The sequence below is a fragment of the Schistocerca nitens genome, chromosome 4 (genome assembly GCF_023898315.1).
Source record: "Schistocerca nitens isolate TAMUIC-IGC-003100 chromosome 4, iqSchNite1.1, whole genome shotgun sequence".
In the NCBI taxonomy this organism is placed as follows: domain Eukaryota; kingdom Metazoa; phylum Arthropoda; class Insecta; order Orthoptera; family Acrididae; genus Schistocerca; species Schistocerca nitens.
The window spans coordinates 861690607-861717170 of NC_064617.1; the positions used below are offsets into that span (position 1 = coordinate 861690607).

Consider the following 26564-nt stretch of genomic DNA (forward strand, 5'->3'; position numbering starts at 1 on the left):
TCTTTACTCAGCAGTGATTTCACAATGGAAGTTGTTCATTGTAGCAATTAGTGAAGTTTTCTTTCCTTTGACCTTCTTAGCAAGTTGAAGAGATGTGAACAAGTTGTCTGTCATCGCACTTTTGTCTGAATTTAGACATTTCTCCGTGAGATGCAGGATGACATACTCTGAATGTTGCTCCTCTCTATGCATGTCCTCTTTTCCAAGGGATGGGAAAGCATTACATGTATACTTTGTCACTACACTGGCAGCAATAAAGAATTTGAGAGAATGTTTGTCAGGTTTGCTGAGCACGAATTGAGCAAACCTGCATTTTGTTTTGCTTGGTAATAATTGCTCAGAATTTGAGAGCATGTTTGTCAGGTTTGCTGAGCACGAATTGAGCAAACCTGCATTTTGTTTTGCTTGGTAATAATTGCTCATCTATTGTTACATTTCCTCCTGGGTGGTCAGAAACCAGCGAATTTGTTGGCTGGTAAGTATTCATTCAGCTTGGGTTGATTTTTCATCAAAACAGATTATATGCTCCATATTGTGCTACCCATGAGATCTGTCCTTAGCTACACATGAGATCTGTCCTTAGCATAATGTCCTAATGAAAGTAGGCCTTAAAGATGGCCAAATGTCATCCTCAGACACACCTTTTGCACAAATGGCAGTCCATTTATATATGATAACTATCAATTTTTCCATTTATGAAAGTGACATGGCCCAATCATTTTGTTTTAGTACTTTGAGAATGACTCTTTGTGTTTCTTCATGAGATGTTGCAATGCTTAGTCAAAAATGAAATGGAAAAACACTGATGACAGTAATCTATTCATTGGCAAACATAAATAATGGGTCCTCCTCTCTCCTTCAGAATGTTCACAGGATGACCACCTTCCAGATAATGAAAAATTGGCAATCTCCCACTCACTTCAATCTCTAGTGACCATCTTTGTGAAGGCAAACAACTGGGCCTGCTGTGACAGAGGTGGTGAGGATTGATGTAGATTAGTATTTGAATCCTCATCCACAAATCCTTCCTTGTTCACAATTTCTTCATTTGTCTCTGGTAAAAAATCCTCTTCATCAGTGAAGTCAGTTTTCCGATTCATGTTTGAACTGTCTTGGGGATGAAGAAACTTTACATCAGAAAGTCCACACAGACAAGACATGTTTGGAAAAGTCTTTAATTGACAAAGAATATTACCTGAATGACACAATATAAAGTGGCAGATTGGAATGTGCATGTACAGTGGTGAAATCATGAGCAGCAAGGATTCTGCGTGATTGTTAATGCTGCATTGTTGGTTTATTTACATGTATTCAGAATAAAAATTACAGCAGTGCCAAATTGACCCTTTCAGCCATTCTAGGTATATCAAGTATATCAAATGAAATGTCCAAGAAAACATAAATATTTTGTAAATCCTAACACGGTATTGTAAAGAGGAAAAAAGTTAGGAAATGTCATAAGATTTCATGAACAAGGTAAAAACATTGAGGATGACTTGAACAAAAAAGTATGACAGTGGTCCTATTAACCCCTTCAGATATTCTAACATTGATTACTTTTGTTGAGAAGACATATTTCTTCAGTGAAATTTCATTATAGTTGCAGTGGATGATGAACTGCAGCTGTTGTGGGTTTATTTATTTATGATATGCAGTCAGTTGCTTTTTGACTTTAATAAGATTTATTGTTCCAGTAACTAAGTAGGTTTCAAGCCACTGTAGGCTTGTCATCAGATGAATACAGGAAAACTATTTTCTGGGCCATGTGCAGCTAGATGTTGATTACATTGCAGCCATCAAAATTAGTTTGTCATGGATACTGAAGTGCAGTTCAATCATTACGACCCTAGTATCGAGCTGCACATGGTCCAGTAAATAATGTTCCTGTAATACCTTCATCTGATGATGAGCATGGGCTTGAAAATTTATTGAAATAAGTTGAGATCACAATAACATTATTTATTATGAATGGTTTTGGCTTATGTTAAAGCCATACTCAGATTTTTTGGCCCCTCTATGGGTGGTTCTGACAATTCCTCGGTTGTTCATGTGATGTCACGACCATTCACTGTCTCGTGTGAAAAATGAGGAGCTGCCAGCACCAGCCAAAGGGGCCCTACAAATCTAAGGATGACATTAACATAAGCTGAAACCAGTCATAATAAATAAACATTATTGCAATCTTGACTGTTGTTTTAATCAAAGTTAGCATCAGATTGCTGTGCTCCACAGACAATGTTGTCTAAATTTATGGGTTTGAAAACTAAGTAAGTACCGTAAATCACATCAAATTCAAAATGTAACTGGTGGCATAACATATTTAAATAAAGTATCAATTTCATTTGTGTATTTAGTATGAAATATGGATTCAGAGCATAGATTGCTTCTAGGAAGTGTGTATAGGCCACATGCAAAGAACTTTACCATCACATGCTTTATTCTAAGGTGACATCAGGGATGCTGACAAGTGATATTTCCCTGGAAATGTTCTTGTCCTTTGTGCAGCTTCTGCTTCAGAGTGTCATATTATTTAATTGAAGACAAGTTTCATTGATACTGTTAGTGAAAATGACACATTGCTTAACTGTTGGTGTTGCTTATACTGCCTTTGTTACTGCTTTCCAAGTAGTTACTTCCTTTCAGTCTTTAGGTTTCTTCTTTTTATACCAAATTTTCTCAATAAGAGCTTTCATGATCAGTCTGTCAGATTTAAGGATGGAATTTCTGTGGATTTTACTTCTTTGCTGGTTTACATCTTTTTTATCTCTGTAGTAGTCAGGGGGCACATGAAGATAATGTTTGATGCATTAATAATAATGTTTCTAAGTTGTGTGCCCTTGGCTGGTACTTAATGTCTGAGGCACTTGGTTCTCAGCATTGGCTGGAGTCCAGTTTAAGGAATCCTAGGTTTGTCAAACTGGAGCCTGAGCAGTACTCAAATATTTTAATGTTAACTTTGGAGATGCTTAAAGAGCATTTTCTGGCAATGCTGATTAAACATTGCTTCTTTGAGAGATTTTGAGTGGCACCAGGGCTGAAGATTTGCAGTGAAAAGGCTCAGTGTTTCCCAAAATATTGGCTGTAATGGTTTGTCTCTCATGCCAGATAACATAAGATTTATTGCAGAGACCAACAAAACCATAGTATTCACACACCTGGACATGCTTGGGGCAAGTATCAACCAAGGAGAAATGGGAGAAATAATACATACAATATTTTGTGTGTTCTAGAAGTGATAGTCATTCAATAATTCATGGCAACAAGACCCATTTTCTTTTTCTTCCACACCCCAAAGACAACTTCAGGAAAGGAACAGCTTTAGAGAAAATGAGTAAAAGATGCCTATTGATTGAATTGGTGAATGCTACTACTGCAGATTGCTATATTGAGGTATTCTTAGCCCTCAACTCACAAGGTGTAGTATCTCAGACAGCATGGGTATTTTTGCACTCACTCTCTAAAGTGCTTCTTTACACTACCTACACTCCTTAAATTGCCAACTCTATAACATTTTACTGTCCATTTCATTATCACCTTTTTGTTTGTTGTTGGCACATATTATTGACCTGTGTTGGGGGGTCTCCTAGACTGCATCTCGTGAACTATGTACTATTTCCTTAGTATAGCATAAATTTGTTTGCAGGAATGTGAGAATTTAAATGATCTTAAGTTTGATGATGGTGTTAGTTGGTGAATAGATGAAAATGTCAGTGATAATGATTTTACATTGGCCAGTGATCACTATTCTGCAGTTGAACAAGAGTAACTTTTAGAGGAGGAATTTTAGGACAATGGTGGGCACCTTGCTGTTTCTCCAATAAAATATTTAGTGTTAGTTAACATCAAAGATGTTTTGAGTGGTGGTAAAGGACAATGTAGATCTCGGCAGTGAATGTCGGTTATGCAGATTTTCTTTTTGTGCTGTTGAGTGCAATTTTTATGTGCAAGTTTAAACCCTGGAATTTAGTTTTATGTGAAAATTTACCTGCTGCAGAGATATTATAATTTCCAGAATGAAAAATTCAGTTCTCTAATCGTTTATTTGTACTATTTAAAAAGCCATAAGAAAGTATGTGATTTTGTGGGATAAAAAGTAAAATACTGCAGGCTTTATTTAGTGCGATAAAATCAAGAAGTATGTAAACAGCACTGAAATAATTGTAAAAATAATGTTATATAGCTTAAATGAGAATTTTCAAATGATTTAGCCCTTAAGTCTCAGTCACAGAGATCACACCTCGCGTATATTACATGAAAGTCACTTCGTGAGTTACTGGTTAGGAAGGTAGTTGTTGCCATTACCTTACCCATTTCCTTATCCTCATAGAAAATTGAAAATAATTCAGCATCTTGTCTTTCACATCGATCTTACGTTATATTCTAACGAGTTTCTTGATAGTTTATGATCATGATGTGTCCAGCTTGGCTTATATATCCAGAAGGATCTAAAAGAAAATAAAGTAGTTCGTGGTGCTTTTGTCTTGATGTTTGACGGAGATACACTATAAGAAAAGGGATAATGTTATGATTTACCAGTGTAATGTTGAACAATAAGTTATCCCACCCATGAGATGTTTTAAGTGCCTGAGATTTGGTCACATGCCCTAGAGATGCACACATGATCCTATTTGAGCGAACTGGGGAATAATGTTCCATGCATCAACCCTTTCCACTATGTGTAATTTGTCAGGAGAAACACATATCACATTAAATGATATGTCCTGTATTCAAGAAACTGAAAAATGCTCAAAGACTATAAAACACTAAACTACTAGGAACATTATGTAAGGTTATATCCTGCCAATAAGATAAGTAACAAAATTTGTGACAGAGAGAGCCAGATTTCGGGCTTAAACTTTCCTAGCATTTCATTGTTCCTACAGTGTTAAACAGATCAACTCGGAGGGAGAAAATGTCAGCCCTTATGCCTCCTTCCCCCCAACCCATTCCTACTCAACATAGGACGACTCCATTCATCCAATGCACTGCTTTATTTGGTTTTGTAGGTAGGATGACAACCCTTGTGCCATTCTCTCTAGAATGTAGGCAACCTGTAAGCCACAGAACAGCCCACTCATCTCACGTCCCTGAAATTAGAACACAAAAAACTAGTCTAGCAGCCTTGGCCTAGCCAGGCCACACATAACCCAAAGCTGAGACCATGGAGTGGACATACCTCCATTTGCCAGTGCTCTCTTCGTGCTACACTATCACAAATTAGAAAAATTTGTTGGAACTTTGATTCTTCCACCATCTGGCTCAACTCAATTGATACTTTCCATGCTGCAGTGTGAGCTATAATATAACAAACAAGATTTCTTAGAAGACAAACAGCTAGGTCTACGTCTTAGAAACTATTACACATGTTACAAAAACTATACCAATATTGACAGAGTATCAGGAGGGGTCTGCATGTTAGTGTGTTCAAACACCATCAGTGAGGAAGTCCATCTCAGTACTACACTAGAAGTGAAGGCAAGCTGCATCCAAATAGCTACTGTCATCACTTTAGTGTATATTTATCTCCCCCCCCCCCCCCCCCATCCCTGGTATGGAGACAACATACTATTGGATGATAGACCTAGTGGAAAAATTACCCCACCTGTCCTTTCACTGGAGGGGTCTAGCAGCACAAACCCTCTGCAGGGCAGTATTAATGGATCAAGAAGAAACCACCTCATGGAAGAAATGATCCCACTTTTGAACTCTGTTTAATTAATAATGGTGACCACTCACTTCTTTGCAGCCCAAGGAAAAACTGTTACCATATACTTCAGGTGGGAGTTACACACTGCTTCAGGTCTGTGCCGGGACCTGACAAAACCCACAACCAAATGCTCCAACACTTGAACGAAGATAATAAAAAGGCATTTAACTGTATTTTCCTTGAAGATGAATTAACTTCCCAGTGGTGGCGGGGGAAAAAAAAACTATGATCAGTTTTAAAATTTTAACATCAGGGACAAACTTGCATCCTGTGAATAACTAAAGCCAGTCAACATGCTCTCCATGGTATAGTCACTCCAAAGAAACTTAATACGTGTAAAACAAAACATAGAGGGAAAAATATATCTAAAAACAAAGATGATGTGACTTACCGAACGAAAGCGCTGGCAGGTCGATAGACACACAAACAAACACACACACACACACACACACACACACACACACACACACACACACACACACAATTCAAGCTTCCACAACAAACTGTTGCCTCATCAGGAAAGAGGGAAGGAGAGGGAAAGACGAAAGGATGTGGGTTTTAAGGGAGAGGGTAAGGAGTCATTCCAATCCCGGGAGCGGAAAGACTTACCTTAGGGGGAAAAAAGGATGGGTATACACTCACTCGCGCGCGCGCACACACACACACACACACACACACACACACACACACACACACACATATCCATCCACACATATACAGACATCTCACAAGCAGACATATTTAAGGTCTTTAAATAATGTATAAAAAATGTATATAGAGAAGAGCAGCATGAATGGTCACAGGCTTGTTTGATCCATGGGAGAGTGTCACAGAACTAGCAGACATCTTGTAGATAGATGCCACCTATCGCTAGAAAGAATACTTACAAAGTTTGAAAGTCAGCTTTTGGTGATGACTCGAGGAATATACTACAACCCCCTATGTATCTCTCACAGGGATTGTGAGGACAAGATTAGATTAAGTACAGCACACATGGAGGCATTTAAAGAAATCATTTTTGTTGTGTTCCTAATGTGAATGTATTGGGAACAATCCTTACTAACAGCTCCAGTGTCACATACCCTGCACTCCAGTGGATTTCAGAGTGTACATTTAGATGTAGCATAGCAAATTGTCAACCAAAAATTGTTGGTACCTTGAAGCTGAGGAATATTTATCCATATTTCAGTGTGCTTCTGGAAGAACCCGTGACTGTTGATGATTTCATAAGTTTGGAGACTGCATTCTGAAAGGCTCTTGCTCATCTGCCAAATGTGTGACATTTACTTGGGGCTTCCAGTATCATCTACTGATGTTTATACAGAATTTTTTATCCCCGGTCCACTTTGGTCTGTATTTGGTGCAACATTTTGCAACTTACTCATACCAGAATGTTAAATCACTCAGTGGTAATATTGTGACTCACTTCATCACAATTAATGATATTATGGATAAACTATCAATATCAGTCTTCCCCCAATAATATTATATGTGTTGAGTTGATTTGCTGGTTTAAGACAAAACACTCACCCTGAGCTTTGCCTTATTAACTGATTGCTTGACAGTAAAAAATCCAATTTTAAAAGCTTCTTTGATACTACGTTAACATGGCTACCACAAATATGCCTGCTAAATACAAGTTGCATGATAGAACTTAATGTTCTCCATTTCCTCTGTAAGACCCATTGGTAAGTAGACTGCTCATTCTTTGCTTCTGCAGCCCACTAAATTTATCCCATCTGGACTACAATTAAATTCTTTATTAACTATTGACCACTTATAGGGGGTATATTTCATTTTTAAATATAGAATTGATAATTTTGATGGAGAAGTTCTTAAAATTTAATTCCACTTCATCAGTATTCTTAAAAACTGTCAGTAGCATTTATTTCAAATAGCCATTTAGAAAGGTTGTTTCAGTAACAAGTGATTAAAAATAGTATAAAAGGAGCAGATTTTGGAAGTTTATTAAAAATTTTTTTAAATATGATTTTCTGGCCTGTCAGTCTGTCTGAGTATATGAAAGTCTAACATGCCTCTAGTGTTATGATGGTGTATATTCTGTGTTGTGTTGAACTCACTTAGACACAAGAAATGCTGTATAGATCTATCCGTTCCCAGTAGTCAGTATCTTGACCTGATAAGAAGGGTTGGCAGTATTTCATGGGAGTCCCTTTGCTCAATATTCTGATTACTTTTTTTAATTTTTAGAATTTTGCTCTTGTAACAGCAATGTCCTCGTATCAGTATGCTGTAAAGATGAGAGAATGGAAAAGGCTAAAATGCTTCGTCTTCAAAGTCTTATTAGCAACTACATCTCTGTTTCAATGTGGGATAGCACACTTTAGCTGTTCTCTTGCAGGCACATGAAATGCATTCCAGTTTAATTTGGAATTTATGTGGATGACTATCGGTTTTACTGATATACTTATTACATTTTATGTTCCTGTGTTTTATGAGAATTACAAAGAAGTTCCTGAGTAGCAGACAGGCACATTTTAAAAAAAGACTATTAGATATTGATAAGCTATGAGACAATGTCCATTGCCATACGTAAAAACACACATAGGTACAGGGTGGGGGAAAGATGTTTGCAGTGATGTGGCAGGGTCAAAATGGTGCGCTATTAGGGGTGACGGGAAAAGGCTGTGCAGGTGCACTGGACTGGGGTGGGGTTAGAAGGGGTGTGTGTGCGGGGGGGGGGGGGGGGGGGGATTGATAGCCATTCATTTCGACAAACCTTTTTAGGGGCCATGCCCATATAGTATGCCACACAGTGGTTGCATCTAAGTTGGTAGACTCCATGGCTTCTTTCACAGGTGACCCTGCCTTTGATGAGGTAGTAAATGCCTAGGACAGGACTGGATTAGGAGATAGTGGAAAGTTGTATGGGGCAGGTCTTGCATCTAAGTCTTTTATAGGCATAAGTGCCACAAGGTAAGAGATAGGGAGCAGAGGTGGAATAGGGATAGACAAGGTTATTGAATAGGTTAGATGGATGGTGGAATGCACATGTGATGTCCACAGGTGGCTAGGCTTTATGGAAGGGACTTTGTGGTGTGGAATGGGTGCCAACTGTTGTAATGGAGGTATTGTTTGTGGTTGGTAGATCTGATATGGATAGAGGTACTGATGAAGCCATCCATTAGGTGGAGGTCAACATCAAGGAAGGTGACTTGTTGTACTAAAGTGTACCAGATTAAGCAAATGAAAGGATTTTCTTGAAGTTGGTAAACAAACTTGATATTTACACTGTGTATTAGACAATGTAGTAATATATAATATGCATTAACTAAATGTCTTTTTTTCCAGTCAGCATGGAGTGAAGGTGTAGACGCACATCTCTCGCAAACACTTCTGAATTATTTGTTTGAAGATAATTCAGATGTAAATTTTGAAAAGTTTTTAGAGCCTCTTCTGTATGTAACAAGAGGGAGTGAAGGTGAGAAAATAACTGCTGTTTATAGAATGCTTTCAGCAGGAAGCAAAGAAATTAAACTGTCAGCAATATATGAGGTAAGTTTCAGTTAAATGACACACAGAAGTACTTCATTTTATTGATGCATTTGCTATGCAATTTTCACCTGTGGATAAGAAAATAATTGTAGGCACATGTTAAAACATATTTTTAAAAATTAATCTTGAACTCAATTTTTTAATCATTAAAAGTACACCAAGAATGTTCATAGAATTTTGTGTGAAGAGACCTAACAGATATTTAAATTAGAAATTGTTGTTATTTTCCTAGAAATGTTTCAGGTTTTGTTTTTAAAACACTTGGAAAACAAGCTGAAGGGTTACATACTGTAATATCAGATGGTTCCCAATTCCCACTTAAAATTTTACAAAGGGTAAAAAATACAGAAATAATGATGGTATACTGGAAAATTAAACAAACATCTTGATCATAGTTTTTAATAAAGTCTACGTATAAGAGGTTTCCATTGTGTATGGTACTTGAATGCACAAAACCATTCAGTTGATTGTCCTCTCCCTTACATCAGATGCACATGTTGAGTTACAGATCAAGGAATTCTACAAATATGGTCATGGAAATTCTTTTACATGCTCTGAGTATTAATTCTGATACTGGCGGGTAATACACAGGGAAATTTTGTGGAAGTATGTTAAAATTAAGACTAATTCTGGTACTGGCTGTGGCCTCAGATGATACCCAGCTAAATTTCATGGAAGTATGTAAATTTTTGTCATTTTACTGAATGATTATAAATTTCAGAGACTGCACTGTTGGCTGGTTATGAACTTTTTTCAGTACAGTAGTTATCATTAGGGAAAAACCTGTCTTGAAAGTCAGAAGAGAACTCTGCAGAAGACTGTATGATTTTATCATTCAGAGAGAACCTATAAACCTTTCATGTAAATTGCAACTGCCACAGTTCCTCAGCTTGGCAGAAGCAAAAGACAAAGGGAAAATTTAGTAATAAATGGGCTCCCATATTACAAGGAAATATAATTGGTAAAAATCTCATGTGAAGGAACAGACCAGCATGGGAAAGACCCTTGTGCCCATGTCTGTGGAAACAAATTTTAAAGTCCCTGATGCCTCTCTGGTAAGGGGCTCTGTCCTCTACATAAAGAACAATCTGCAGTTGATAGGATTGGGGGAGTGACTACCTTTGTTGGAGTTTCACGTCAGTCATAATCACCAATGACTTATAAGTGATTGCTGTCATGGTTGATGTCCCAAGAAGGTTACACAATGCTTGTGATAAAGAAATGCCCTCTGACTTTACACAATTTGCCAACCTTTTCCTCTTCTGTAGACGTGTGCGGGGTCTTGCCCAGTCGCGTATAGGGTGCCTGAGGGATGCTGCATTCTCGGAATGCTATACACAATTCAAGCAAATAACATTAGTAGTTTTATTATAACTGTTATCGTAGCACTCTCTGCTAGGCCGTGCTAATGCTTTGCGAATACTGTCCACTAATGTCCGGCTGAGGCTTGCAGGTGCGGCACTTATTTTCACTTCAGCTAGATGCTGCTCCTATCATGGTGATGTCCTGGTCAGTGCACTATTGGATGATGTCTCACTGCCTTCTCTGGACTTGCATTCTTCCTCTTCATTCTGGCGCTTTTGGTTACACCAGAACAAGAAGTTCAATGCCCGTAAGGTGCTATGGCGGTTGTCAATTCCCTGTTCCAGGGGTTGAGTTGTGGAGCCTTTAACTATCACCAGACTGTGTCTTTTGAATGTAAGGCAAGCATACTCTTAATTTCTGCTACTGGATCATTCAGTGCCACAGAAATCTTGTTTCACTCTCTGATGATTGCCAGTGCTTCTGAGAGGGTAGTGGTTGATAACCTGCATTTCAATGGCCCCAAGATGGCCACACATGCCAGACAAAAGTTAAGTCATCCATGCGAGAGCTCAGCGAGGTAAACTATACCCTATACAACCAGTTGGCTGTTTTCAAACCTAACAATGTCCATGAATTTGTGGATAATATTGCCAATAAAATTCGCAAAGCTGCTAAAGCATCCATCCCTTAATCTTGATGGTAGCTAAGAAGACATTATTACCTTGTGGTAATGGGAATATTGGAGGAGGAGGAGGAGGATGACGATGAGGACGAGGGTGGTGATTTTTGTGAGAGATTACTTTCAATGTTTCAGGTACCATATTTATCCTGTCCTGTTTTGATAGCATGATGTAGTTTGTCAATGTTGCGGTGTTTACCATATACCTAGTCTTTTCTTGCAATTTGCATCATCTTTGTGACCTTTTTTGGAATTATTAATGTTGGATAAAAATTGTTTGTGAAACGCTGAGACTAGTATTTAAATCAACTTAAGTGTACATTTGAAAAGAATAGAAAACTTATATTTGAAAGGAAATTTTTAAAATGTATTCTCCTACCCCAGTGAACCAAGGAATTAGCAGCAGTGGAGTGGCTTGTATGCCTTAATGGAATGTAGATGCATTTAAATTTGATTGGTATCTGTGGAGAGTCCAGACTAACATATGGCTCCAGAGGTTATTGTAGGAGCAACAGTCAGCTGATTAACTTTCATGGCCTTCCTGCATTGGTACAGTGAATGGCTGATAGCAGGAGCAAACTTCTGCAGTTACATTTCCTGAGAACCTGCAGCTCTGTTGTTTAGCTTACTGATGACTATGTCCTCTTGGATATAATATAGTCACCTCGCTCAGATCTCTGGGCAATGTTGTCATTGGGAAACAGACATGTATCAAACCAGTCTTCAGACATGATGATGACGATGATGATGATGATGATGATGAAAACAAAAATACCTAAAATTTGTAAGGCATAATCTGACTGCTTAAAATCCATACAGAGTTCATCTCATCTCGTGCAGGGAACTTTCACTCCCAGTGAAAATTAAAATGTTTCTTCAAAAGATGGTATTCTGATAGTGTGTGTGTGTCTATTTTTGACCTGTATGGCTCATCCATCCGAGAAGGAAGTTCTACATCTGAAAAATTTCCATTTGCCTTTTGACCTAGCTGTGTAGTTTTGATTTTACCGTTGCTTTATTGATGGTTAGGACAGAGTCCAGTCCACCAAATGGAGTCATCACACACATCCTGGCCAGCCTCTCAGCCTGTTAATTGCCAGTGATTCCTGAGTGACCAAGGACCCACAGCAGGTTTACTTCGTTGCATTCTCCTAGCCCTCAAAAAAGTTTCATGGCATTTTGCAATGATCTTTTCTCTTGCTGAACGGGTTGATAGAGATTTCAGAGCTGCTTGGCTGTCTGAATAAATTTAGATGCAACGATCCATGTAGCACCTAAAGATTCTCCTCCACGCACACTCCAGTAGATATGTCAGCCTGTAACACTGCGGCCAGCTTCAGTAAAGAGATTGCTCTATCTAATCTAGGCTGTATCCCGTATACCCAGGCCCCAGCACCTTTTACTGTTTTTGTTCAGTCAGTAAACCAGCTGTGTCTCCTGACCGGTATTGAGGTTTTATTTCTTTTCTCTGTGCTTTATCACCTTGACAGGTTTATTGAAGTGGCTGGGAGATGTTGTATTGTCAGCTGGCATTTCTTGGATCATTCCTGTATCTACCACATTCACTATATTGGGGTGAGATTCTTGATTGACTAAAGGTGTAACATGGGCACATTCAGCATGGTCTCTGTCCCAGCAGTGGATGTGCTGCTAATTACGCCTGCTGCAGCTAAGCTGGCCAATCTCTGCACTGTGCCAAGCTCCTTAGTAGCAACCATCTTTGTACTTCATTCCCCCTGTGCTGTGGATCCGCAACTTATCTTAGGTCTTATTGCAGTGGTATGTATCTAGTACACGCTCCTGGGGCTTTGACTCCAGTCTTTACCACAGGCACTTCTAGTGCACACAAGATCTCCTTTTGCCTTCCAACATATACTCTTTGTGTGGGGTAGTTTTGCATCCAGAATTGTCCCTAAATACTTAACTGCCCCCTCTACTGGTAGAATTCTGTTGAAGAGTTTGAGAGTCCAGTGTCTGTCCCAGATATGCTTCCTTGTAAATGATATTACAATAGTTTCCTTGGGACTGACTCTTAAATTCTGTTTCCTGCGCCAGTTTTGCTCAATGTCCACTTATGTCAGTGTTATAATGGTACTAGCACGTTTTCAAAGTATTAGAATTACTAAATCATCTGTGTGTCCTTGGTAAAAGTAATCTCTAGTATTTAACTCTTCGAGGAGTTCATTCACCATTAGGTTCTACAGCAGTGGGGACAGAACCTCTCCTTGCACCCCCCCTGCGGGTCCGGGGATTAGAATAGGCCCGAGGTATTCCTGCCTGTCGTAAGAGGCGACTAAAAGGAGTCCCTCCCACTCAAGGGGGTAGTTAGCGCCTGCGTCCGGAGACGGGCGGTTCCACGACCTCTATTTGCGGTCATTTTGCTTTTTCACTTCTCGTTTCTTCCTTCCTTTGGTTGGTTCCTTTCTTTGCTCTTCTCCACCTCACTGTCTTCCTTACACTTTCCCCTGCAAAATCTCCTTGCCCCCTCATTGCCTTCTTCTCCTTGCCTTCTCATTGCCTTCTTCTCCTTGCCTTCTCATTGCCTTCTTCTCCTTGCCTTCTCATTGCCTTCTTCTCCTTGCCTTCTCATTGCCTTCTTCTCCTTGCCTTCTCATTGCCTTCTTCTCCTTGCCTTCTCATTGCCTTCTTCTCCTTGCCTTCTCATTGCCTTCTTCTCCTTGCCTTCTCTGGTCTCCGCCTCGGCGTTTGAGACAGTCTGTCCTCTCTCTCTCTCTCTCTCTCTCTCTCTCTCTCTCTCTCTCTCTCTCTCTCTCCTTTTTCCTCTTCTTCCTTCCTCCCTGTGCGCACCTGAAGGCCGACCCACGCGTTCGCACACGTAGCCGGTGACGGGGTAACGCGTAATTCCCCGCCCTGGGTAGACATGTAAGGCACGCGCGTACCCCCGGTAAAGGCCAGGCCCGGGGAGGGGTGATTGCCTAAGCTGATACCTTCTGACCATGCCGATTGGTCCCTCCGTCTGTTTCTCGGGAGGTGTGACCTGAGGTGTAAACATTCACCTAAGGCGGGAGTGCCCTCTGAGAGGGTCCCCACAAGGAAGGAGCGCGCCATCGGAGACGCTGGCAATCATGGGGGATTCCTCCGCAATGGATTCCACTCCATCTCTCTCGACTTCTGCCCAAAAACGGAAACGTGACCAGCTACCAGTGACAAAAGTACTACCGCCTGCCCCACAGTTCCTCGTCGTTTCTCGATCTGAGGACAGAAAGGATTTTTCCTGTGTCAACCCTTTCGTTATCCAGAAGGGCGTAGATGCCATAGCCGGATCTGTTAAATCTTGTACCAGGTTGTGTAACTGTACCTTATTACTCGAAACTGAGAGCGCCTTTCAGGCACAAAAACTGCTTCGGGCCACACTCCTGTACACGTTCCCTGTCCGGGTGGAGGCTCACCGAACTTTGAATTCGTCTCGTGGTGTGGTCTATACTAGATCCCTCGACGGCTTGACTGACGAGGAGATTCAATCTTTCCTCGCTGAGCAGGGCGTGACGGCTGTCCATAGGGTCATGAAAAAGGTGAACAATGACCTTGTACCGACCCGGACACTTTTCTTGACCTTTGATAGTGTTAAGCTGCCATCGCGCATCAAGGCGGGATACGAGGTTATTTCTGTTCGCCCCTATGTCCCGACACCTACGCGCTGCTACCAGTGTCAGCGTTTCAATCACACTCGACAGTCTTGTTCCAATGCGGCTAAATGTGTCACTTGTGGCAGGGATGCCCATGAGGGTGACTGTCCACCTCCGTCTCCTCGTTGTGTGAACTGTCAGGGTGACCATGCCGCATCCTCCCGCGACTGTCCTGTCTATAAGGAAGAACGCTGTATCCAAGAAATTCGGGTCAAAGAGAAAGTGTCTACCTTGGCTGCTCGCAAGCTATTGGCTAGTAGGAAGCCCACGCTGCTCCCAGCGGGGAAATACAGTACTGTCCTCGCCTCTCCTCGGACTACCAGGGAGGTGGCAACCCAGACATGCGATCTGACGTTCAGCACCACGGTCGTCCGTTCGGCCAGTGCTAAGATCGCGCGGTCGACGTCTCCTCTTCCTCCCATCACCCCACAGGCACCAGCCCCTTCATCAGCTTCTGCTAAGACGAAGACCCAGAAGTCAGATGCACGGGCCTTCAAGAAGGAACCGTCCCGTGCAGACTTCCCACGTACCTCGACCTCCCAGCCTTCGACCGGTACTTCCACCAAACGACCTTCCAAGAAGGCAAATAGGAAGCACAGTTCTCCTTCTCCGCCACGGCGCATTTCTTCTCCTGCGCCACCCAGCGGTTGCCGCCCCAGGCCGTCATCCGTTTCGCCTGGCCGCACCGCTGGTAGCCGAACATCTGGCCGTTCACCGGCGGAGGAAGCTCCCCCTCCCGGCCATCTTTCCAAGATGGCCGATGAACCTATAGACCCAATGGATGATGACTGTCCGCTTACGATGGCACTTATTCACTGGAATATTCGCAGCATTCGCTCCAACCGAGAGGACTTGAAGTTGCTCCTCCGCTTGCACCGTCCGCTCGTCGTCGCCCTCCAGGAAACGAAGCTACGCCCTTGCGATCAAATTGCCTTGGCACACTACACCTCTGTGCGTTTTGACCTACCCCCTGTGGTAGGTATCCCAGCTCATGGAGGGGTTATGTTGCTGGTCCGGGATGATATTTACTACGATCCCATCACGTTGCACACCGGCCTGCAGGCAGTTGCCATCCGCATTACTCTCCCCACTTTTACATTTTCCATTTGTACCGTTTACACTCCATCGTCGTCTGCCGTTACCAGGGCAGACATGATGCAACTTATTGCTCAGCTACCTGCACCATTTTTGTTAACTGGAGACTTCAATGCCCACCATCCCCTTTGGGGCTCTCCAGCATCCTGCCCGAGGGGCTCCCTGTTAGCAGACCTTTTCAACCAGCTCAATCTTGTCTGCCTCGATACTGACGCCCCTACTTTTCTTTCGGACACATCTCACACCTATTCCCATTTAGACCTCTCTATATGTACTCCCCAACTTGCACGCCGGTTCGAGTGGTATGCACTTTCTGATACATATTCGAGCGACCCCTTCCCGTGTGTTATCCATCTCCTGCAGCATACCCCCTCTCCGTGCTCATCTAGTTGGAACATCTCCAAAGCAGACTGGGGGCTCTTCTCTTCCAGGGCGACCTTTCTGGATCAAACATTCACAAGCTGCGATAGTCAGGTCGCACACCTCACGGAAGTCATTCTCACTGCTGCTGAATATTCCATCCCTCACCCTACTTCTTCTCCACGTCGCGTACCGGTCCCCTGGTGGATCGCGGCATGTAGAGACGCTTTACGTGCTCGTCGACGTGCTTTACGCACCTTTAAACGCCAGCCTACAGTGGCGAATTGTATCAATTATAAGCGATTACGTGCACAGTGTCGTCGTATTATTAAAGAAAGCAAGAAAGCCAGCTGGGCTGCTTTCACAAGCACCTTCAACAGTTTTACTCCTTCTGTTGTCTGGGGTAGCCTGCGCCGGCTATCTGGCACTAAGGTCCACTCACCAGTTTCTGGCTTGACGGTCGCGAATGACGTCCTTGTGGCCCCTGAGGCTGTCTCCAATGCCTTCGGCCGCTTTTTCGCAGAGGTTTCGAGCTCCGCTCATTACCACCCTGCCTTCCTCCCCCGCAAACAGGCAGAGGAGGCTAGGCCACCTAACTTCCGCTCCTCGAATCGTGAAAGTTATAATGCCCCATTCACCATGCGGGAACTCGAAAACGCACTTGGCCGATCACGGTCCTCCGCTCCAGGGCCTGATTCTATTCATATTCAGATGCTGAAGAACCTTTCTCCTGCGGGTAAAGATTTTCTTCTTCGTACTTACAATCGCATCTGGATTGAGGGACATGTTCCCGCATGCTGGCGCGAGTCTATTGTTGTCCCGATTCCTAAGCCGGGGAAGGACAAGCACTTGCCTTCCAGTTATCGACCCATCTCGCTTACCAGCTGTGTCTGTAAAGTGATGGAGCGAATGGTTAACTCTCGATTGGTTTGGCTGCTTGAGTCTCGACGCCTACTTACCAATGTACAATGTGGATTTCGTAGGCGCCGCTCTGCTGTTGACCATCTGGTTACCTTGTCGACCTTCATTATGAATAACTTCTTGCGGAAGCGCCCGACCGCGGCTGTGTTCTTTGATTTGGAGAAGGCTTACGACACCTGTTGGAGGGCGGGCATTCTCCGCACCATGCGTACATGGGGCCTTCGCGGTCGCCTCCCTCTTTTTATTCGTTCCTTTTTAATGGATCGACAGTTCAGGGTACGTGTCGGTTCTGTCCTGTCAGACACCTTTCGCCAGGAGAATGGGGTGCTACAGGGCTCAGTTTTGAGCGTCGCTCTCTTCGCCATAGCGATCAATCCAATAATGGATTGCCTCCCAGCTGATGTATCAGGCTCCCTTTTCGTGGACGATTTTACCATCTATTGCAGCGCGCAGCGTACGTGTCTCCTGGAGCGCTGTCTTCAGCGTTCTCTTGACCGTCTTTACTCCTGGAGTGTCGCCAATGGCTTCCGTTTTTCTGCCGAGAAGACGGTCTGTATTAACTTCTGGCGCTACAAAGAGTTTCTCCCACCGTCCTTAAGACTCGGTCCCGTTGCTCTCCCATTCGTGGAGACAACAAAATTTTTAGGTCTTACATTTGACAGGAAACTTAGTTGGTCTCCACATGTCATATTTGGCTGCCCGTTGTACCCGTTCTCTAAATGTCCTCCGTGTTCTCAGTGGTATGTCGTGGGGAGCGGATCGAACCGTCCTACTTCGCCTATATCGGTCGATCGTCCGCTCCAAGCTGGATTATGGGAGCTTCGTATACTCCTCTGCACGGCCATCCATCTTACGCCGCCTCAACTCCATACAACATCGGGGTTTATGACTTGCGATCGGAGCGTTTTATACTAGTCCTGTCGAGAGTCTTCATGCTGACGCTGGTGAGTTGCCACTCACCTACCGGCGCGATATACTGCTTTGTCGGTATGCCTGTCGGCTACTGGCAATGCCTGACCACCCGTCTTATCGTTCCTTTTTTGATGACTCTCTCGACAGTCAATACGGGTTGTATGCCTCTGCCCTGCTACCCCTTGGAGTTCACTTTCGTCGCCTCCTTCAACACCTTAATTTTTCACTCCCTGCAACCTTTCGAGTGGGCGAGAGCCACACGCCACCTTGGCTCCAGGCTCAGGTTCGCGTCCACCTTGACCTCTGCTCGCTCCCGAAGGAGGTTACCCCCGGTTCGGTCTACCACTCCCGTTTTGTCGAACTTCGTTCGAAGTTCATTAATATGACCTTAATTTATACAGATGGCTCTAAGACCAATGACGGGGTCGGGTGTTCTTTTATTGTCGGGGCACAAAGTTTCAAATACCGGCTCCATGGCCATTGTTCGGTCTTCACAGCTGAGCTCTTTGCCCTCTACCAGGCTGTTCTTTACATTTGCCGCCACCAACATTCTGGATATATCATCTGCTCCGATTCCCTGAGCGCTATCCAGAGCCTCAGTGATCCGTACCCGGTTCACCCTTTCGTGCACCGGATCCAACGCTCTCTTCAGCAGCTGGTGGACGTCGGTTCTCCGGTTAGCTTTATGTGGGTTCCTGGCCATGTCGGTATCCCCGGGAACGAAGCTGCAGATGCCGCGGCCAAGGCTGCGGTCCTCCAGCCTCGGACAGCTTCTTGTTGTGTCCCTTCGTCAGATTGTAGCAGGGTAATTTGTCGGCGCATTTTATCGTTGTGGCATGCCGATTGGGCTGCACTTACAGACAACAAGCTTCGGGCCTTAAAACCTCTTCCCGTGGCTTGGACGTCCTCCTCACGCTCTTCTCGGTGGGAGGAGGTAGTTTTGGCCCGGTTACGAATTGGACACTGCCGGTTCAGCCATCGCCATCTGCTGACGGCTGCGCCGGCGCCGTTCTGCCCATGTGGGCAATTGCTGACGGTCCGCCACATTTTAACGTCCTGTCCGGATTTTAACACCCTGCGTCTTGATCTTGGCCTGCCCTGTACTGTGGAAGCCATTTTAGCGGATGACCCACGAGCAGCTGCTCGCGTTCTTCATTTTATCAATTTGACAACCCTCTCAAAGGACATTTGATTATGCTGTTTTCTTTTTTAATCCTATGCCTGTCAGTCTGTCTTTTATCGTGTTTTCCGTTTCGTTGCTGTTTTAAACTTGTGACTCGCGGTGCATTCCTAACGTAGTCTGGGCGCTAATGACCGTTGAAGTTGTGCGCCCTAAAACCACAAAAAAAAAACCTCTCCTTGCACACACTCTGCTGTTGTTGATCACCATTTTATCATTCAGCATGGTGCTTCTACCTTTTATTTACTCAGCATGGTCTAATTCCGTCTACATATGGTGTTTTTTAATGCCATGCCTGTAAAACTTGTTAGATATCGATGGTATTTGCTTCTTCTAACTTCTATGTTCTTTTTTGTATGATGCAGTATGGACATTATCATGTTCTTTGGTTCATCACATGTGAATAATTGTTCTTGTTTTCTGTAAAACTATTTAACAAGAGTTAATTTGTGAATGTAATTTTCAAAATTTTGTCTTTTATAATGTGACTGTTAGTCTTGTATACAGGGTGTTACAAAAAGGTACGGCCAAACTTTAAGGAAACATTCCTCACACACAAAGAAAGAAAATATGTTATGTGGACATGTGTCCGGAAACACTTACTTTCCATGTTAGAGCTCATTTTATTACTTCTCTTCAAATCACATTAATCATGGAATGGAAACACAGCAACAGAACGTTCCAGAGTGACTTCAAACACTTTATTACAGGAAATGTCCAAAATGTCCTCCGTTAGCGAGGATACATGCATCCACCCTCCGTCGCATGGAATCCCTGATACGCTGATGCAGCCCTGGAGAATGGCGTATTGTATCACAGCCGTCCACAGTACCAGCACGAAGAGTCTCTACTTTTGGTACCGGGGTTGCGTAGACAAGAGCTTTCAAATGCCCCCATAAATGAAAGTCAAGAGGGTTGAGATCAGGAGAGCATGGAGGCCATGGAATTGGTCCGCCTCTACCAATCCATCGGTCACCGAATCTGTTGTTGAGAAGCGTACGAACACTTCGACTGAAATGTGCAGGAGCTCCATCGTGCATGAACCAAATGTTGTGTCGTACTTGTAAAGGCACATGTTCTAGCAGCACAGGTAGATTATCCCATATGAAATCATGATAACGTGCTCCATTGAGCGTATGTGGAAGAACATACTGACGAAACTAAAATGAGCTCTAACATGGAAATTAAGCGTTTCCAGACACATGTCCACATAACATCTTTTCTTTATTTGTGTGTGAGGAATGTTTCCTGAAAGTTTGGCCGTACCTTTTTTTAACACCCTGTATAAGACTGTTTCATGGATAGAGTACATAGGTTTATACAGATGTAAAGAGGGGAGTCTCTCTGGAACAAAATGCGGTATGTGGAAAGTAAAAGGTGGTTCGACATGATGTTGTCAGCAGCTAGCTTGCAAGTGGTGAACATTTTGAATGCTAAAAGAGGTAAGAAAACCACCAAGATTGGCATAATTATGCGTCGGATGTGGATGTATGTTGGCCGCTAGGTCTTAGTAGTTATTTGTTTGCTCTGAATCATGAAATTCCAGTTCCAGGAAGATAATGTACAGAGACTCCTCTCACATTCTCTTGTTTCCTGTCTAGAATAGGAGTAGTCTGTTTGTACCATTCACACTGAGAGTCTGTTTTTGGAGTTCTTACAGTTGATATCTGTTATTTGAACTTAATTTGGTCCAACTTCACACTGATGATTTCCACTTCATGAACTGATTTGTCGCCTGATCCAGTTGCCGAAACAGCTTCCATCAGTTTAAACCCCAAGGCTTGGATGTTTGAGGTCTCAAGTCCCTAAGCTTTTGTTTTATTTTATTTTATTCCGTGTTTTCCATTTTGGTCCCATGAGAATTGGGGAATTATTAGATTGACACCATGGAGCCCTGACGCAGCACAAGGCTAATTACACAGGGAGTTCGCCTGATATCCCTGAGGCTCCATTTGTGATACATCTTCCCATGTGCCATGCACCCCTCAGTATAGATCATATCACACCATGAGATGAGTACCTGGGGAATTCAGGAATAAATATGGGAATGGATGCGGGAGAGATGGAGCATTGTGGGACACACTTCATGTGGTTCATCCACTCAGGCCTGTCCTGGCCTGCAATCTTATCTGCTCTCATGGTTATTACTTTGACGAGGCATTATCCCCCCATAGAGAGGGTGCAAGTTAGTAGACAAGATTTAATTTTAATATATTTCTATAAAATTCTTTTAAAAATTGGTTTGTTCCATAATATCCGTGTTTCATATGACAATATGAAATAGAATAACTTGAGGGGTATGATGTTCAAAAAACTTTTAAAGTCACATGTTTATATATATGGGTTTCATGTCTAAAATGGGCTATAAGCCACAGTATGTTTCACACTAATTCTGAAAGGGCATTTTCTAAACTTTCTCAGCAACTGTGTTGGTGCTAAAAACACAACTAACTACGTAGTTCCTATTGTCTATCTGTGCATTGACATGTTCCTGATGTGCAATTGTCATTTAAGTAAATAACAGCTTGTGGCACAATTGCTGTTTGATACTCAATATCTGCACAGTGTGTTTGGCACTCACGGAAATTCTAGGTGTGTTAAAGGCATCACACTGTGTTTTCCCTCTCTTGATGGAGTCAGACTGTGAGTTGTCCACCGCTAGTACAATTGGTAGTGTTACATTGCAAGCGGAGAAAGATACAAACTTGTCACAGTCCATTAGTTTTAATGACAGGTTGGCCAACATCAGCAAACACCCCACTGTTGAATTAGTTTCAGTCATTGATGCAGCTTCTTTTAGTTATCACTTCTACGTGAATTCACAGTAGACTGTTACTAATCAATATATTAATAAATTTACAAAGGCCATCAGTTGACCTAATTCTATTACTTTTTCTTTTTAGTACGTGGAACACATTTTTACGTCATATATGGAAACATACAGAAGCAAGAAAACAAGAAACTTTGAATCTTGGAAAGTGGGCCAGAACATAATTATACAGTCAGATCAGCTCCAGGCACTAGTGAAACATCTGTGCAAAGATTTGCCTGTGTGCAGTGAGGTCTCTCTTTCAGATTTGACTACTTGGGTGACATCATGGAATTTGTTGTTCACTATTCTGCAGAAAGTAGTTTTTAATAAGATATACAATATTCTAGACGAAGATACAATGGAAAGGTACAACACAATTCCATTTTGGAACAGGATCATAAGTGATAAGTCCCCATCAGTACTGTCGTGGCCAAGCATTGTATTCTTGAATGCTGGACTTCCTTCCAAGCTTCAGAGTGAGTGGAGGCTACTGTTCTCGACTGTTGCGCATGGTGAAAGTTTCTCAAAACTTATTGGCTGCATAATGAACAAGGGACCTACAATTGTCATTGTCAGAGATAGAGATGGGCATGTTTTCGGAGGTTTTGCATCCAGCAGTTGGACCCTAAGCCCAAATTATGTTGGTAAAGTATTTCTTCACTTTTCTTTTTCTATTGTTATAACAGTGCCACCAAATGCTGATTTAAAAACTTTTCCATTAAGCAGTAGTTGTTTAATATATCACACGAATTTCAGGTGACGATAGCAGTTTCTTGTTCAGTATATTGCCAGTGATGGAGAGGTTTGAGCCTACGGGCTACAATGATCATTATCAGTACCTTAATGTCCAGCAACAGACTTTGCCAAATGGTCTAGTAAGTATCCTATTTGTACTTGTAGTAGTAGTTAGATAAATCAACAATATTATGAAAAGGACAGATTGCTTCTCATCCTGAAGATGACACACTGAGTTGCAGTCAAGCTGATAAAAAGACTGTTACATATAAGCTTTATGCCAAAGCCTTCTTCAAAAAAGAATAATGCATACATATTCACACCTCATACAAACGACCGCTGCCCCTAGCTGCTCCAGTCAGAATGCAACCAAAGTGCATTAAACAAGAATGATATATCCCGGGAGCAGAATCAGCACTTTGTGGTGGAGCGTGCAAGGACTAGAGGTGGCAGGACAGGGATGCCAGGTGCAGCGTCAGGAGGCTGAGAGGGAGGGAGGAGGAGGGGAGCAGCCTGATAGAGGAGCAGAGATAGCAAAAGATTGGTGGGTGCATTAGCAGAGAGCAGTGCACAGTGAGGGTGAGAGTATGTGAACTAGGAGGAGGTTATTGGACAGAGGGTGTGGGGATAGTAAGTTACTGTAGGTTGAGACTGGGAGCAGAGAATGTGTTGAAAGGATGATTCCCATTCAGAAAAGCCGGTGGTGGAGGGAAGGATACAAATGACATGTGTTGTGAAGCAGTCTTTTACAGTGAGCAGCAATCTATCCTTTTTATAATATTGTTAGTTCTCCAGCCTGGACTTTCCTTTGTTTGTAGTTTTATAAATGACATTATCCTTAAAGGAAAGTAAATTTGCAAGTTTTTCAGTGCATACTTTCAAAAAGAGGAAAACATGTCTTGGAGAAAGTACCTAAAACATGAGTGAAATTGTCCATTCCATTTTTATCAATCTAGTTTAGCTTCATAGTGGAAAACTTATTGACCGGCTGAAGAAGTAAATTGTGAAATAAGCACAAATTACACAGTATATCCCATATTAATTTGATATATTTTATAACTTTAAATGTGATACTGTACGTTACAGAGCTGTTTGCAGTAATCATCAGACGCTCTTGAAATTATTACCTCCCCATTTAAGGTGGCCACACATGTAATTGTATGCTTGACAAGCACACATGCACAAGTGTGCTTGTGCAAGCATGTTTGAGCACGTGTAGGATCAGTCTGCGCAAGCATCAGGATTATTCAAGCAGTCTAGTGCTTGATCAAATCCCAGTTATGTGGTAGCATGTGTTAAGCGAATATCTTACCATGTTTCCGATTCCATGTCTGATCTCAGAAATATAAATTGTGAATTGTTGGAGAAATTTGTAACCTATAAGCATGCTTATGCAAAGTAAAAGGTAAAGAACACCATGATAAAGCAGTGAGTGATACTGCTTACGAAATATGTCTTGCCAAATATGAAGAATTATGTCCTGCAGCAACAAGAGAAACTGTGATAAAAACAACAAATTCTTTAAGAAATTATGGAAGAGAGAAGAAGAAACTGTAAAACAGTCAGTCAGGGGCTGACAAAATCTATAAACCTGTTTTATGATATTTAGATTTGTTTCAGTTTTCCAGTGAGCAGAAGACTCGCAGATTCTCTACAACTAATTTAGAAGGAACAGAGGTAAGTGAGCTGGGTTGTCAATACTATTTAGTTACAGTAGGAGTTAAAATATGTGTCTTTATTTCAATACATAAAATTTTTTTACTTGTTTTTCATTTTGTTGACAAGGAACTTGTCCTCCATTTACAAGGTACTTATGAACTTGTTTTGCACATGTTTAGCATCAAGTGGAATATTTCCAGCAGTTGACCTTTGTAGTGGTAGTGTATTGGAAGGCTCTGATGTTATTCCATCAAGGAATATGCCGTTTTGCGTGTCCTCACAACCGAGAGAATTACTTGGAGCATAGGTTTCACCCATGGTGGACATTGCATAACTATGAAAGCAACTGTTGCTTTAACAACCTTATCAATAAGGTTGATTTCCAAATTTATAACGGTTTGAAAAATCTTAAAACGTGCTGTCAAGATTCCAAAAAAGTTCTCAATGTGCTGAGCTCTGCATGATCAGTAGTTGCAGATCCCTCCCCCTCCAAGCAGTTAGTCACTCTATTGGAACGATTTCAGCATATCAGCTCTCAAAGAAAATGCATCCCCCCCCCCCCCCCACACACACACACACAGACAGACCAACAAACAAAAATATATGTGAAGTGTTCGCTACTTCATTGGATATTCTGCCATTTGTGCTGAAATCAGATAGAATAAATACATAATTGGCATCAGCTGTAGCACCTCTTTTCAAAATAATTTACTGTACTGGACTAGTCGTGCTCTGTTTTAGGAACCTGAAAAATGAATAATCCTACCGTTAAAAATGTTACCTAAAATTACATTTGAACATTATAATGAATGTAATGAAAAGAATGGAACATAGTTACTTTTGTTACATGTATGTGGGAACACGAGCCCATAGCACATTGTTCTGAGTACTGTATCATCCAAAACTATTGCTTTTTTTCATATGAGGAAAATCTGTGTGTTTAGATTTTTACACAGCAACATCCATGTGCTCCGCCCACATCAGATAGTAATCTATATTAGTTACTAAATATATAGTGCTGCACACTTTCTTAATTGTCTGTATTTATTGTAATATTTATATTATAATTTTAACTCTAATTTAAAACACTGCATCATTGTTTTAGACTGATTTATGAAAAGTGTTTTTGTATTACATGTTTGTTTACATTTTTAAAATTCAAGAATGCTACATCTTATTTGCAGAATGAAGTTGCTGAAGTACTGGTAGGTGTTGCACAGTCTGTGGAAGAGTTGAAGCTGGGCCTTCAAATTAATTTTCTATCAGACACATGACATTGCCTGTGTACCAAGTACCAATACAAAAGTCTCTCCTGAAGTAATGCTGGTGAGGTCGAAAGAGAGACAACCTATCGAAAAAGAAGTGGTTCAGCCACAGGCTCAGAAGTATGTTTGATTAGTGAATACTCAAAGACAAACATGAAGTTTGTGGCAAAGTTGGCTGCCAAAATGAAACATTTCTGACCGTAAACAGACTTTTTGCAGAAAAAAATAAATGATGCTTCGTGCATGGCAGAAAACCAGCACACACTATATGTGATGTTAGTGCAGCATTTGGTATGCTGTATAGTGCCTACTGCCAAATTGTTGAACATCTGGGTTTTAACAACTCGCTTGCATTTTTCATGACAAATTATAGTTATATTTAATCTGCATGTTAATCATCATTTTGTCTGTTATTTACTTACAAATAAGAGTTGATCTGAAAAAAGTGTTTCACTTATGTTTAAGAAATTACTTTTGAACGCCTCATAGATAGCATGGCAGGTCTGAGGCACTATGACACACAGTGCTTGTGATGAAATTATGGGTGTGTGTTTGAGGTGGTCCTGACTCTTTCCGGTAATGAGAAATCACAATGTTGCTGTTAGCCTTTCCTGTGGTGTTACAGTTTGGTTTTTAATCAAAGGTGTAATGAGTGACTGAAGATTGAAATACGTTTCTTCATTCATCCCGAGATAATTATGTCAGCCACAAGAATATATCTTCAGTTAACTGAGTAACTTCACTTGACAATATCATTTTTTTCTTTGACCA

General features: G+C 41.8%; 2 protein-coding genes across 5 annotated transcripts in view; one reads left to right on the forward strand and one right to left on the reverse strand.

The window, feature by feature from the left end:
- The window catches only part of LOC126253320 (uncharacterized), a 164559-nt gene that overhangs the window by 54675 nt on the left and 83320 nt on the right, over positions 1-26564 (reverse strand). The window lies entirely within an intron of this gene.
- The window catches only part of LOC126253323 (MTOR-associated protein MEAK7), a 51937-nt gene that overhangs the window by 20141 nt on the left and 5232 nt on the right, over positions 1-26564 (forward strand). Inside the window, exons 2-6 of one of the 4 annotated variants that reach the window (XM_049954585.1) lie at positions 9020-9223; positions 22226-22778; positions 22891-23009; positions 24490-24546; positions 25713-25913. In XM_049954585.1, the coding sequence (XP_049810542.1) occupies positions 9020-9223; positions 22226-22778; positions 22891-23009; positions 24490-24546; positions 25713-25802 (1023 nt within the window). In that variant the 3' untranslated portion in view covers positions 25803-25913. The remainder of the gene's footprint in view (positions 1-9019; positions 9224-22225; positions 22779-22890; positions 23010-24489; positions 24547-25712; positions 25914-26564) is intronic. The other 3 variants (XM_049954586.1, XM_049954584.1, XM_049954587.1) reach the window with 3 other exon arrangements.